Source organism: Atractosteus spatula, chromosome 7, assembly GCF_055471065.1.
Source record: "Atractosteus spatula isolate fAtrSpa1 chromosome 7, fAtrSpa1.hap1, whole genome shotgun sequence".
NCBI classification, from domain to species: Eukaryota; Metazoa; Chordata; class Actinopteri; order Semionotiformes; family Lepisosteidae; genus Atractosteus; species Atractosteus spatula.
Window position 1 is genome coordinate 62,212,400 of NC_142712.1, and position 12,935 is coordinate 62,225,334.

At 41.0% G+C, this 12,935-nt stretch overlaps 1 protein-coding gene across 6 annotated transcripts in view; it reads left to right on the forward strand.

The window, feature by feature from the left end:
* Positions 1–12,935, forward strand: part of neo1b (neogenin 1b) — a 198,515-nt gene that overhangs the window by 97,643 nt on the left and 87,937 nt on the right. For all 6 annotated transcript variants that reach the window (XM_088922350.1, XM_088922354.1, XM_088922353.1 and 3 more), the window contains exons 3-4: positions 5,720–5,995; positions 7,620–7,770. In XM_088922350.1, coding sequence (XP_088778476.1) covers positions 5,720–5,995; positions 7,620–7,770 — 427 coding nt within the window. The remainder of the gene's footprint in view (positions 1–5,719; positions 5,996–7,619; positions 7,771–12,935) is intronic.

The window sequence follows — 12,935 nt, forward strand, 5'->3', positions numbered from 1 at the left end:
GCTTGTGTGTTGAAGTTCTTTATTCTATATGAGTCTAAGAGGATGTTTGCACTTTCCTGCTGTACATTTGATGAAGCGTATGAAGAGGACGAACGTGGTGGCGTTTTAAGAGAACTGTTCAGCTTTTGCGACCCATTAGATGTAAAAAAAAATGACCTCCTCCATTTTTAGGGCAGTTTTGTGTGAAAACACACAGTGGGTCTAGGTGGTATCTTCCCATTCCCAATGCTGAATTTCAGCATTGGTTACTTCTTTCACTTTACAGCAAACCCAGGACCACAGAGACAAGTTAAACACCCTTCTCTTAATTAAATGCTGAATGTAGTTATCATGAAATACGTACAATTTCTGGAGGCTGATATGGTGTCACTGTAAGTTTATTTTCTTTTGCTATAGATGGTGGCCAGCAGCCATATCTCTCTGCAACTCACATCTGGCAGCCCACTGAAGCTCAGCAGGTGTGAGCCTGGCCAGTACCAGGAATGGGAGACCTTGGAAAAACTAAGGCTGCTGCTGCTGGAAGAAGTGTTAGTTGGGCCAGCAGGGGGCGCTCACCTTGTGGTCTTTGTGGGTCCTAATGCCCCAGTATAGTGACGGGGGCGCTGTACTGTAAACCTGGCGCCGTCCTTCGGATGAGACGTAAAACCAAGGTCCTGACTCTCTGTGGTCATTAAAAATCCCAGGGCGTCTCTCGAAAAGAGTAGGGGTGTAACCCCAGCGTCCTGGCTGAATTTCCCATTGGCCTTTACCAATCATGGCCTCATAATAATCCTCATTCCAAAATTGGTGTCATCACTCTGCTCTCCTCCCCACTGATAGCTGATGTGTGGTGAGCGTTCGGCACACTATGGCTGCCGTCGCATCATCCAGGTGGGGCACTCAGCGCTTTGAGTGGGGTGTCCAGAAAAGCACTATATAAGTGTAAGCAATTATTATTATTATAATTATAAGGTGACTAAATCTGATTTTGACGGAATAGAAGGCATTTTAAAAGGAAACTGGGGACGAAGGCCGAAGCAGAACCTTTTCCCCATTTTTTAAATCTGTGCTATAAAGCTTTGATGAAAGAAACAGGGGTGGCCTGACTATTTTTGCTTCATAAAACCAAGACGAATATTTATTAAACTCTTGGAACACAAGTATCCACTCCTCCTCAAACCAACCAGCTTCGTTGGTGATTAGGTGGCGCCCTGCGTGCGGTTGGTCTCCTGCTTCCCTAACCAGGGTATTAATCAAGGAGTTTGTATTTATTTATTTTTTTGATTCCACAGTTTATTACACTTGTAAACCCCAGCAGCTGAGTTATGGCATCAAGCACTTTAAAAAACACAGGAAAAACAGCAGAAAAGCCACTAACAATAACCAAACAAAAAATCCGCCTGCAAGTTTTTCACTGGAAATAAAGAGGCCCTTTTCGAAGAAGAAATACCTCTTTGCCTTTTCACCATAACAAATTGCTCTTCAAATATAAGCTGCCCACGCTTTGTGGAAAGTGTGTCAACATCTGAACCACAGTTTGGGAATTATTGAAGCTGACACCAAACCAGGGCATGACTGTGGCTACTTCTTTTTGAGGGGATGAGAATCTAGACATTTCAAGTATCTGAAAATGTTTCATGCCTTTCTTTTATGTTTACTTTTTTGCTATCAGACAACAAGTTGTGAAAGGATAGGCTGCAGGTATGGATGGTATGGTAATTCCCAACTGACCTCCCGATCCTGGGCACCTGCGATCTCATGATCTGGAGGAAGTAAGAGTGCAGTAGAAGGGGCTTGTGTGTTTGCGCAATGAGTACTCACCAGTTTCTGGCTCGGACGTGGAGATCATAAAATGACCTGGCTGGGGTCAGAAGTGAAGAGATGACACTATTTTTAAATTGTCTTGACTACAGGACTGCATAGTTCCCCGTTGTTTACATTTTAATGATTTGGGTAGAAATTAGATGCGTGTTTGCCCTGACTTTGGCCCATTGCTTTTCTGTCTTTGTGCATTTTAAAGCCTTTTTTAAATATTACTTGTTCTTGGATCGATAAATCTGTTGCCGCTTCGCTCCAGTGTTTCCACTTGGAATATCAGTCCACTAGGCCTCCTGGTTCCTCAGCTCCCTAACCATCTCTACCTGAGTGCTTTCAGGTTTCACTGCTTTCTTGTCCTTGGGTACTTCCCCATGCAGCTAAACTGTATTGGCTGAGTTAAATTGCTTCACAGAGCTGCTTTATTGTATTAGACAAAGGTTCTTGACTGTAACCTACAGAGCTCATTTCATTCATGTCCACAGCAATAGTGAGATACTTAAGTGGTAAACTAATGGACTCAGATGGTTCTTTCAATTTTTACTCCAAGCTGAAGTGAATGGCACAGATTTTTTCCCAGGACGTGATGCAGAGCTGTCTGTCGATTTCACTGTTCTCTAATTATGATGGGCTTGTTGGGGGGTGTTGTGTGAGGTCTGGATGAAATCTGGGGCTTGTCCTCCTCATGGTCCCCCTGCCCATATTTGTTCACGAGAGCTGTTTTTGGAGTTGTCGATTTGAAATGGACAGGAAGTGAAGGATTTGACATTGGAGGAAAATTGTCTCTGGGCTGGTGAAATATGAGCTAGCAGATTGAGGTCGTAACTTATTGGAAAGCATCCTGAAATTGGAATTCTCTTCTTTTTGTGCTGCGTGTTCCAGAGAAACCTGACGCTCAGCTAGATGAAAATGTGGATAGAATTACTACTTCAGTATGTTCCCCGACCTGTTTGTACACATGCCTGCTGTTTGATAGGGACAGGGATGTGGTGTTGGGGAATTAGAGGGGCCACAACATATCATGTAAAATGCTTCTCGACAATTTCTTGGAACATTTTAAAAATAACAAATAGCTACATAATGGGCGTTCTGTCAGATGATGTCTGATATCCGATATTATCTTGGCATGCGTCATAATGGGGGTGTGGAGAGGGAGTGAGACTGGGCTGCTTTCATTAGCAGAGTGGCTTCCGAAAGGGATTCCTGCCAATGTGCTTTTGTAGAGGGACTGGGTGCAGAGCATTAATAAAGAATCTGAGAATGGTAACAGAGGGTAATCAAAAGTCAATACTCAAATAGCTCATGTCCTATCGCATAATATCAGGCTGACATTGAATAACTGTTACAGTGTCTGCTCAGTATCTGAGTATTTAAAATCATATTCACTCTTTTAACAGTACTAACAAGAGAGGATTTGCTGAAAAGGATGAGGAAGACAAAAGACTTGCTCATCAGCTGGGATGTGGCTGTTTAAAGTGGAGCCTGTTGCATGACCAGAATGTAATCTGTGTTTTTATCCAGGATCAGAATGAAGAGCAGAAATCTCAGTGGAGAGTTTCCAGGAAGCAAATGTTAGCATACCTAATGATATTAGATAGGTGCGCTGCAAAGCCAGGATTGTGAGGTAAATTCTTTTTAGCTAGGCTTGTATAACCTAGCTATGAAAAGTTAATGAATCCTTGCGGCTTGCACATAATGCCCATTTAATTACAGCCCGCATGCCACATTTAAACAGCAAACTGTAGGATAAGACATCGCTTAAGTGACGAGCAAATGTTCTCAATTGTATTTTCACAGCTTGATTCTGCCCACTATCGGAGCTGTAAAACTACTTTTAAAATTCCTCAGATAACAGAACAACACATTTAACCCCTCTCAGCAGGAGTCAACCCTTATATATAAAACAACTGCAAACTCCGCTCTTAGGTTTAAGCAACAGTGGATGAGACTTAACCTTAATTATATTCATCCCCAAAGTACCACGTGCCTCTTGGTATGCCTTCATCTAATTTCATTCCCCTCCCAGTTCACCCTCTTAAGATTTCTCTCTGATTACATGCTGACCAGTACTTATTTCTGCTGTTGTTCTTGGAATCCGGTTCAATTTCGGCTGTGTCGGTTCATTCAGCTTGTTGTGCTGCTGGGCTCGGTGGTGTGTGTGTGGGGGGGGGAAGTTCCATATGATTGAATCAACATGTCTGTGATCACAGACTGTGGGCAGATTCATATTCAATTCCAGTCCCCTCTAGCCTTTTCTCTTACTATAGTCCGTTTAAATATGCCGTGTGTCCTTTCTTGCTTAATAAGAATAATAATTTTTAAAAGTAATAAAAAATTACTGTTATTATTACATAATAACATAAAGCTAGGTTGTTCTCCACTATTATTTAAGCTGTCAAAAATGGTGATTTTTTTTTAGGTTTTAAATATACTGTACCATTAACATTTATAGATATTTTTTTAAATGCGTTTCGTTTTTAGAATAAATTATGAAACAATAGCACATTCCCATCGTGTGTGAAACTTGTCCTTATCTTTCTGAAATGGCACACGGAGAAGATTCTCATCATAGTATACCAGGCCTCTTTCATTTGCTGTAGTTTGCCATTAACCCCTGCCGTACTGACTTTGTTGGTTTTGGGCTTATTTATGGCAATTCCACCCAAAAAGTTCTCTTCCATCCCGGCCGCTACGTACAGTAACCGTCTCTTGTGTTCATTTTCAGCGGAACAATGGGAACTGGGAACAATGCCCGTGTTAGTGTCGGTACTAATGTTGATCCTGGCTGTTTTCTTTTTGTGTCGGTGTCTTCCATCATGCTCTGTTCTACCTTAGTTGTCACTGTGCTGTTGCTCTCCCCAGTTCTTTCCTCAGTGGGCACGAATCACATTTCCCTCGTTACGAATGCATCCATGAACTGGAGTGCAAGTGTTCACGTCTGGCAGTGGGAAAGGCCAGTTCCTTTTGTATCTTCTCACAGTCTCGTGTGATGTGCGATTCTCTAAACATGGGGAAATGTTGTGCCACATGACGTGATTTAGCTGATAGGTTCATTAGTCTGAATTATAGAGCTCTACTAATCAAAGAAAGAGAAAGAGGATATTAGAAGTGATTATAGTTTTGAGAATGAGGGACTATTTGTGACTGCCACCTGCTTTTTCCTGCTATAACTTTATTTATAGGATGTTTTCTTGTTCCAGAGGGGACGGCTTTTCTTGGGGGTAAAAAGAGCAGGGGTTCAAGCCCTTTTGCCTCCGTGAAGACAGAGCGTGTGATGCAGGCCTTGTGTTAGTGGTCTTATCTGCAGTCCAGTCTGCTCCAGAGCTCTGCTCCTTCCCACCCCGAGGGGATGTTTTTAAAATGCTCGGCAAGAAGGATTGGGGCTGCTGTCCAAACCGTCGACACCACTTCCTGCTGTGTGTGACAGTTCTTGGCAATCTGGAGTTTCTCAAAAAAAAAAATGTTGGCTCCGGAATCATTAGGAAAACATCATGTCCAACTAAAATATTCCCATGTCATGTTCGCTGTCTGGTGCCATCAGGTTTTCAGAAATTGTTCCTTAACGCAGACATTTTAATGAAGGACTTTGCAAAGCTGTTTTGTTTGTCGTTGCAAAATGTTTTTAAACACAAAATCGGTAAACGAGATAAAGAAGGCAAACAGCATTTAATCTAAGCTGTGAGGAGAACAAAACATTTTATTCATATATTTCAAAGAGAATTTTAACATAATAGCAGCTGCAGACCAGTATATTCCTGGTATATCTAATGAGCATTTCATTCCTCCAGCCCAGTTTCATAGTTCTTTACAACATTGTTTTTTTCTCCCTGTTATAAATGCTTGCTAAACAGTATGGTAGGGCTGTCGGGTTTATAATACAGTTGGCTGTTGAGTCTCCGGTTCATTTCACTTCCTTTCTCTCCAGGTCAGCCTCGGTTCACCAGCCAACCGGAAGCCGCCTCTGTCCACCAGGGGGATAGTGAGGTCATGAGCTGCGAGGTGAATTCGGACCTGGTGCCCTTCACTCGCTGGGAGTTGAACAGGGAGCCTGTGGAGCTGAACAAGAGGGTCATTCAGCTGCCCAGCGGAGCCCTGGTCATCAGCAATGCGTCTGAGAGCGACACTGGGCTCTACCGCTGTGTGGTGGAGAACGTGGGGCCAGTGAAGACCAGTGAGGAGGCAGAGCTACAAGTCCTACCAGGTAGTATTTCCTGCTTATTGTATAAAGGTATTGTTCTTCAGGCTGTTGGACGTACCTGTGACTTTCCTATAGCTTAGTTTGGAAGAGATATTTGTAATCAACACCAATACCTAAGCATGTCCCTGTTTCAGAATTTAATTATATGACGTTATAGATCTTGTTCTGTTTTTTTATTCTGTTAGCAAGGATCAGCTAAAGCACTCTGAATTTCCAGTAGTTCAGTCTTCATTGCCTTCTTGGACATTCTACACAGGCTTAATACTTGTTACCCACACTAGGAATGATGTGGTGGAATCGTTCTTGGAGAGTACAGTATGGATGCAGTTTTTATGAAGCCATGCTCCATTTGGTTTAGTGGGGCATTTGCGTTGAATAAGCTAGGTGTGTGGAGTTTCAGACACAACAAAAGCTTTGCTAGCATCCCAAGAAGAAGAAATACATCACTTCAATATTAAATGGGTTAATGAGGCCATAAATTCACTCTGTGTTGGCTGCTCAAATGATTTAATGTTCTGCTTTAGCAGCAACATAAAGCCTAAGTAGGTCCAGAACTCCTGCAGAGAGAGAGAGCTCCCAGTTTGGCTGTGTTTTGGGTGTAGGTTATAAACAACAGCACTGTAATTTACCTTGGGCGAGACTATCGAATTCCATTGTGTCAGTAATTCTTGCAGGCTCTTTATTTACAGGAGCTGTTAAATGCCCTGCGTGAGAGCTAAGTAAGGTATTAAAGGTCATAAATCCGGGTTTAACTTGTGCACTCTGTGGTGTTTATCTTTGAAAAGATGTGCCAATGGATTAAGTATCTCTACCCTTTAATACAAAGGTATCTAGGTTATGGTGGTATGGATATTTCTTTTACTCTTGCTTCTCCATAGGAACATGCACGCAAAAAAGAGACAAACATTCTCATTAGTGTCTAGCAGAACATGTCTTTATCTTCTGTGTGGTGCAATTAGCTACAGTTATTAATGATCACTTTTTTAAATAAGTAATGAGGCAGGTTTAAAGGTCAGAGGAAGTTAAACTACCAGTCATCCCAATCTAATCCACTTCTGTAGGACATCTACAAATATGGATATGTTTAATGTATATTGATATGCATGTTAATTCTAGACACCCAAGACTTTCACATTATTATGGAATAATAATAATGTATTCCATAATCTTATACCCGTTTTACTGTTTTGCTGAAATACTTTGATTTTGTACTTACTGAAATTTTGAAAACCTGTCTCTTTGTTCTTGTAGATATTTCTTATGAAACAAATCAGCTTCATATGCACTTTGTAATAAAGTTGCATGCACTTTACAAAAACGAATATACTGGGCAATTAAACAGATTTTTGTGATTTTGCAGCTGATGGTTAAATGCTCTATTTCTGGGAAAGTCCCTGAAATTCATCTTCCACTGTATAATATTTTATAATTTGTTCATTAGCCACTCTTTATTTAAATTGATTGCATACTTTCAGTTCTGTTTCTGCGTGTTGTCTATGAAACTATGACACTGAACTCCACTGTGAGTAATGGTGTGAATTTTTGTGGTATATGTCTTTTTTTAATGAAAATCCTGTACAGTGTATGTTAACAGGTTGATATTTCTTTCTCTCTTCCCTCTCTCTAGAAACGGAGGCAGACAGGAGACTAGAATTTCTGCGGCAACCAGTTCCTGTGACAAAGGTCATAGGGCAGAGTGTGCTATTGCCCTGTGTGGTAACAGGGTACCCCTTACCCACAGTGAGATGGATGGTGGGGGATAAACTGATTGAAGAAAGGTTAGTAAACTGATGCTTAATCCCCAGTGAGCCATCACTGTGTTCTTGACTAGAGGCAATGAGAGACAGTCACTTTTTATCTTGCCTTTCTAGTGAAGTTGCGAATTCCATACTTTGAAGTTCATATTTAAGTAGTGTTTTAGTGACATCAACACGGAAGACGAAGGAAGTCAAACACTGCCTGGGGGTTCCTTTTTTTAGGCAGTGTATAGTTTTTGGTCTTGTCAACTGTTCACATTTACAAGTCATTAGTAATTGATTCAGTTTGGAATCTTGGCCCAGTATAACAGTGGCCTCTCCAACACGTCTTTCACGAGTCGTGATCCGGAAGGTCCACCCTTTGTCTTCCTGCAGTTCAAGAATGGATACAGTAGTTTAGATGGATGTCAGCAGGAGACGGTGACAGCTCCCAGTTCTGTAGCCCATCAGGCATCTGGCCAGTGACTGCCAGTCCGTTCTGCCCTAACTCATTTCTGGTGTCACTGAAGACTCCCAGTCATGGTGTGCGTTGGGAATAGTCTGCCGTTGATCCTGTGAGACCCACACTCTTAGCCACCCAACTTTACCCTGGCTGGGCCTTTTCAGGAGGTTGGAATTAAAAACCGTGAATGACATAATGTATCTCAAAATACCCAGTACATTTTCTGTCAAGATGTGTAAGGGTGGCAGCTGTAAGCAGTAGCTAATTGGAGCTTGGGCACCTGCAATGAAAGGTGTTAATGGGTTTCAGTCTTGTCCTCAGTGTCTAACATTGCGTCATTCAGAAGTACAGAAGACATAAAATTGCACAGATCAATAATTCAGCGTGATACATTTACTGGATTAGTCGTGAATATTACAGTTCACGACTAGTTCAATTCCTCCATTCCCTTATACACCCTTTCATAATGAATTGTAGAAAAAAAAGCTGTTTTCCTTCATTGTGTATAAAATCCAGCCTTCCTTGAAATGCTACTTTCCATGGCAAAGTCAGGACGGTCTTTCTGGGAATACATAATACACGATAAAGTCTTAAGTCCTGGCTTGAATATTTAACAGGGAGCAGAAATCAGAGCGCAGAACAGGGAACTGTTAAATAGATTATATTGAGTTTATTCTATTAATTAAAATATCTGCTATTAATTGCATGTAATTTAAACTTGCCTTGGGGTTTTTATTAACTGACTTTAATTACTGAAAATGTTCAACACCAATATGAGGTCTCCCTTTCACTGAGCTTTTTTTTTTACAAAGGACATGCATACGCATGTAGGGAATTCATTAAAACTTAATTCTTACAGATGACATTAACGATTAAAATTGTAAGCTCTGGCACAGATTCTTTGAATCTGCCTCGCTCTCACATTTAGTCCGTAGCTCCATTTCCAATCAGAATGAGCTTCGGAGGAGAATGCTGTTGCAGTATAATTGGTGTGGAGTTAAGAGACAGACGGGAGAAATCTATTGGGAAAGCCTAATTACAAGATAACAGTGAATCTGAACTGTTTATGGATGTCCGGAATATCTGTTGAAACCTTTATGGAGATGTGATCAGACAAAAAAGGAATTGATGAGAAAAGTGTATTAAAGTGGAGTGTTTTACTTCATTTTTCTTATTAAGTTGGCAACCCCAGGCGATTTGGTTGTTAACTTTGGTTATTTTAAAGTAAAGAGTTTCAGTTTTAATCGGAAGGCAGAGGATTGAAATAATAGTACTCCAAAGGGAAGGCTCGTCTGTCCTAATGTTGTATTCTGTCCTTGACTACAAGGTAAGGTCGAGCTTTCCCTTGGTGCCTTCAGTAGCAAAGAGTGCCAGGTGGGAAAGGAGATGCTGCTTATTTTAGTGACGTTACTCTACAGTAAGTGTTGATTTTCCTCCTGAATAATGAGTTACAAAGATGTTTTAAAATGTTGATAATCCTTTATTTTTACTGATTACACCTTTCATAATTATAATAATTGCTTGTGTTTGTATAGTACCTTTCACCCATGAAGGTCCAACACTGTTCTTGTGCATAAGGATGACTGAGATCAACCACCAGAGTAGTGCCAGTACCCTCCTGAAACTCGTTCTTTCTCAAAATATTTTCACGTATTTGTCTTCTAGGGCAGGTCAGATATCTCCTTGCTATCTTTCTCCGTAGATTCGTCCGTAGATGTTTCTGTAGTATAATGTTCTCTAATTTTAGAACACTGTACATCTGTAGAGGGATGATCCCATTGAGCTGACATTGGCTCAACAGCTGCCTGTTGTATCGTTCAGTGTTGATTTGTGGCTATAGAAAACTTAAAATTCTTTCTTTAATTTTGCTGTTGAAATATGGCACTCACCCGTAGAACAGGTATTTCAGATTGTCATTCTGTTGTGAGTTCACTGTTTGTTTTAGTGGTACCTTATCTTCCACATTGAGGGCCATAGTTTGGGGACTGCTTCATAAATATTTTCCAGGTGGGGAGCTGCGTCAGCATGCGTAGGCTGCAAAGGAACAAGTAACAGGTTTATTCCATGCTGAAAAGAGACCGAAACGTTGTGTTTTCTTTCTTCTCTTTTCAACATGGAATAAACCTATTGTTCATAAATATTTTTCTTTCGTTTTCTTGACATTCTTCATTTTATTCCCACAAAGGGGAAAGAACCTTGTTCTTTCATCTTATATTCTATGTATGCAAAAAAGTTTTCAGTTTATTATATGAAATCCATTATTTTGTTTTTTATCAGGGAACTGACCAGGAAATTAGAGAAAACTATGGTATAGAAAGAAACGTTATTAAATTGAGCTCAGATTCCGTACTCCTGGGCCCCAGTATAAACCTGTTTAGTGCCTTTCTGGTGCCAGAAGTCTTTAAGATGATTTAAACAGGAAGCATTTCTGTTCCAGAGCAGATTGAATTTCTGCTGTAATTATAAGACAAAAATTTGGGGCATTACATTTGACCCTCTTTGGTATCCTATAATACCAGACTCTGTACATCTGTAAATCTCTCAAGAACATGTACCTCGGCCTCAGGAGATGTAATTAACTTTGTTTCTTCTGTCTGAATCGTAAAGTTATCAATGCTCACGGTATGTCATCTCCAGCCCTTCACCCCCCACCTCCTTATTGCTGAAGAGCTACACTGATCTTTTCCTACAGTGGCCTTTTTATAGGTGAGATTGTGCATTAACAGTTACCTCTGAATCTGTGCATTGTCAGAGGACTGGAAAAGATCCAAGAGTGGCTCATTGGTTGGTTTGAATAGTTTGTTATAGATCTGGTAGAAGGCTAGATGGAGTTTCTTCTGTTCCCCGGTTATATCCGACTTAAGTGCTTTAATTTTGGAAATAAAGGAGAAAATGCTTTGAATAATGTACTGTTGTGTGGTTTTTATTTCTTGTCCATGTAGGTATGGCAGATCAGTTTCACACGCCTGCCATTTCTAGTGTGGCACGGTCTTGCACCCAGCGAGAGATTTTGTTATGAGTGACAATACCCTCTCCATCCAGTGGAAACAGAGCAGCCGGGGCTTTGGCGAGAGGACTCACTGTCCTGTCTCGGAACTGTAGCCAGGGCTGCAAAGAGACCCTGTCACCCTTTTGTTCCACAATGCAAACAGGGAAACAACACTTTGTAGAAGATGGGCTCTTGACCCAGGAACTTAACAGCAGTTTTGTCTCTAACCCCTTGAGTGCTGTGTGATTTGAGAGACCAGCTAAATGATAAAATCCATTAAAATGAATGAAAAGCCAACACCACTGGCCACCCCTGCGGGGCTGCACAGACCTGCTATTGTCTGGGCTGGTCTAATTGAATGCCACCCGTGTCCTTTTGGTCCTCAGTGGGGGTCCCTGGGAAACGGCCGTCATCACCGTGCTGAGAGCTCATCTGAGCTGCTTTGGCCAATGTTGGGCTCCCAGAGCCGGTACTGCCAGGGCGGTGTGAATTGTGGGACTGCTTCTCAAAGGGGAGGAGCCGTGAGAGTAAATTTAATCGTAAATTATTCCCACACCAAAAGGAAGCTTTTATGTGCACAGATTTCTCTAGTGCAGTGGGCGACATTGACCATATTATGTCATTGATTTCCTTTTCCTGTGTGCACTTGTACTGTGTGTCACCCAGCGTTTTGTGTGAGCTAAGAAGTTGCTGTGCAATGTTGATTATTACATTTGGGTTTAGGTTAAACAAAGGTGTAACAGCGTTGAGGGTCAAGAATTATGCCAACAACTTTCTACATGTAACCCAACAAAATATTTCATACCACTGGAGTCCCAATCTAACTATCACCTTTGTTGTCTTAACTTTGAAATCTGGGCTGACTACAGCTGTTTTGTGGAGCTGACCATGAATTCTTAGTTTTAAAAATGTTGTCAAATGACTTAAATTTGACAGTCTGATCTAAAAAAGGCTTCTCAGACATAATAGAAAGGGGTAATTTATCCTTTTTTGTCCATATGGTCAGAAAGTCTTTTTACCTTGGCCTAAAGGCTGTAAAATAAATATTTTTCGATACATTGGAACTAACTTTGCATATGTTCTTTAGGACCATACAGTGAAAATGATCATTTCAGAAGCTTTGCTGTACTGTGTTTTGCTGCTTGGGCAGTAGAGTGAAAACCAAAAAGGCGCACCTACTGACACTGGATAGAGAAATGAAACAAGTTTTAGTTTTAGTCCTTGTTAGGCGTTTGAAACTCTCCACTTCAACTCTTAAGGGAAGCAGTACGTTCTCTGCCAGCGAGAAGGCAAAAAATTAGAGATTTCAGTAATAGAATTCTGCGTGAGTCAATAATAAAGATGAATAATGTATGGGGAAAGAAATTGAAATTGCATGCAAATCAACCTTCAAGCTCAAAAGTAGTTTCTCTTTTCCTCCCTTTCTCTCTCATTTAAATCTTATTGCATTTATAATGTTTACTTATGTATGAAGTGCATGTAGGCTTGAAAATTTGTTTGCAAACCGAATATAAAAAGATTACTTTTTCTTTCCCTGCTGGAGTTCCTGCTTTCTGGAGGCTGAGCTCCCCTCTGAGTCTCGGGGCTTATTGGTAGGGAAGGCTGTGGCTTCTGTATAGAGTGACAATTTCACAGCTCTGTCTCTCAGAGTGCTTTTCGATTTTACACTGGGATCAGGTCTCTGACAGCTCCATCACTGGGACCTGCTAAATACTGTTTCCTTCACTTATTCTAAACTGCCAATCTGAAGTCTGG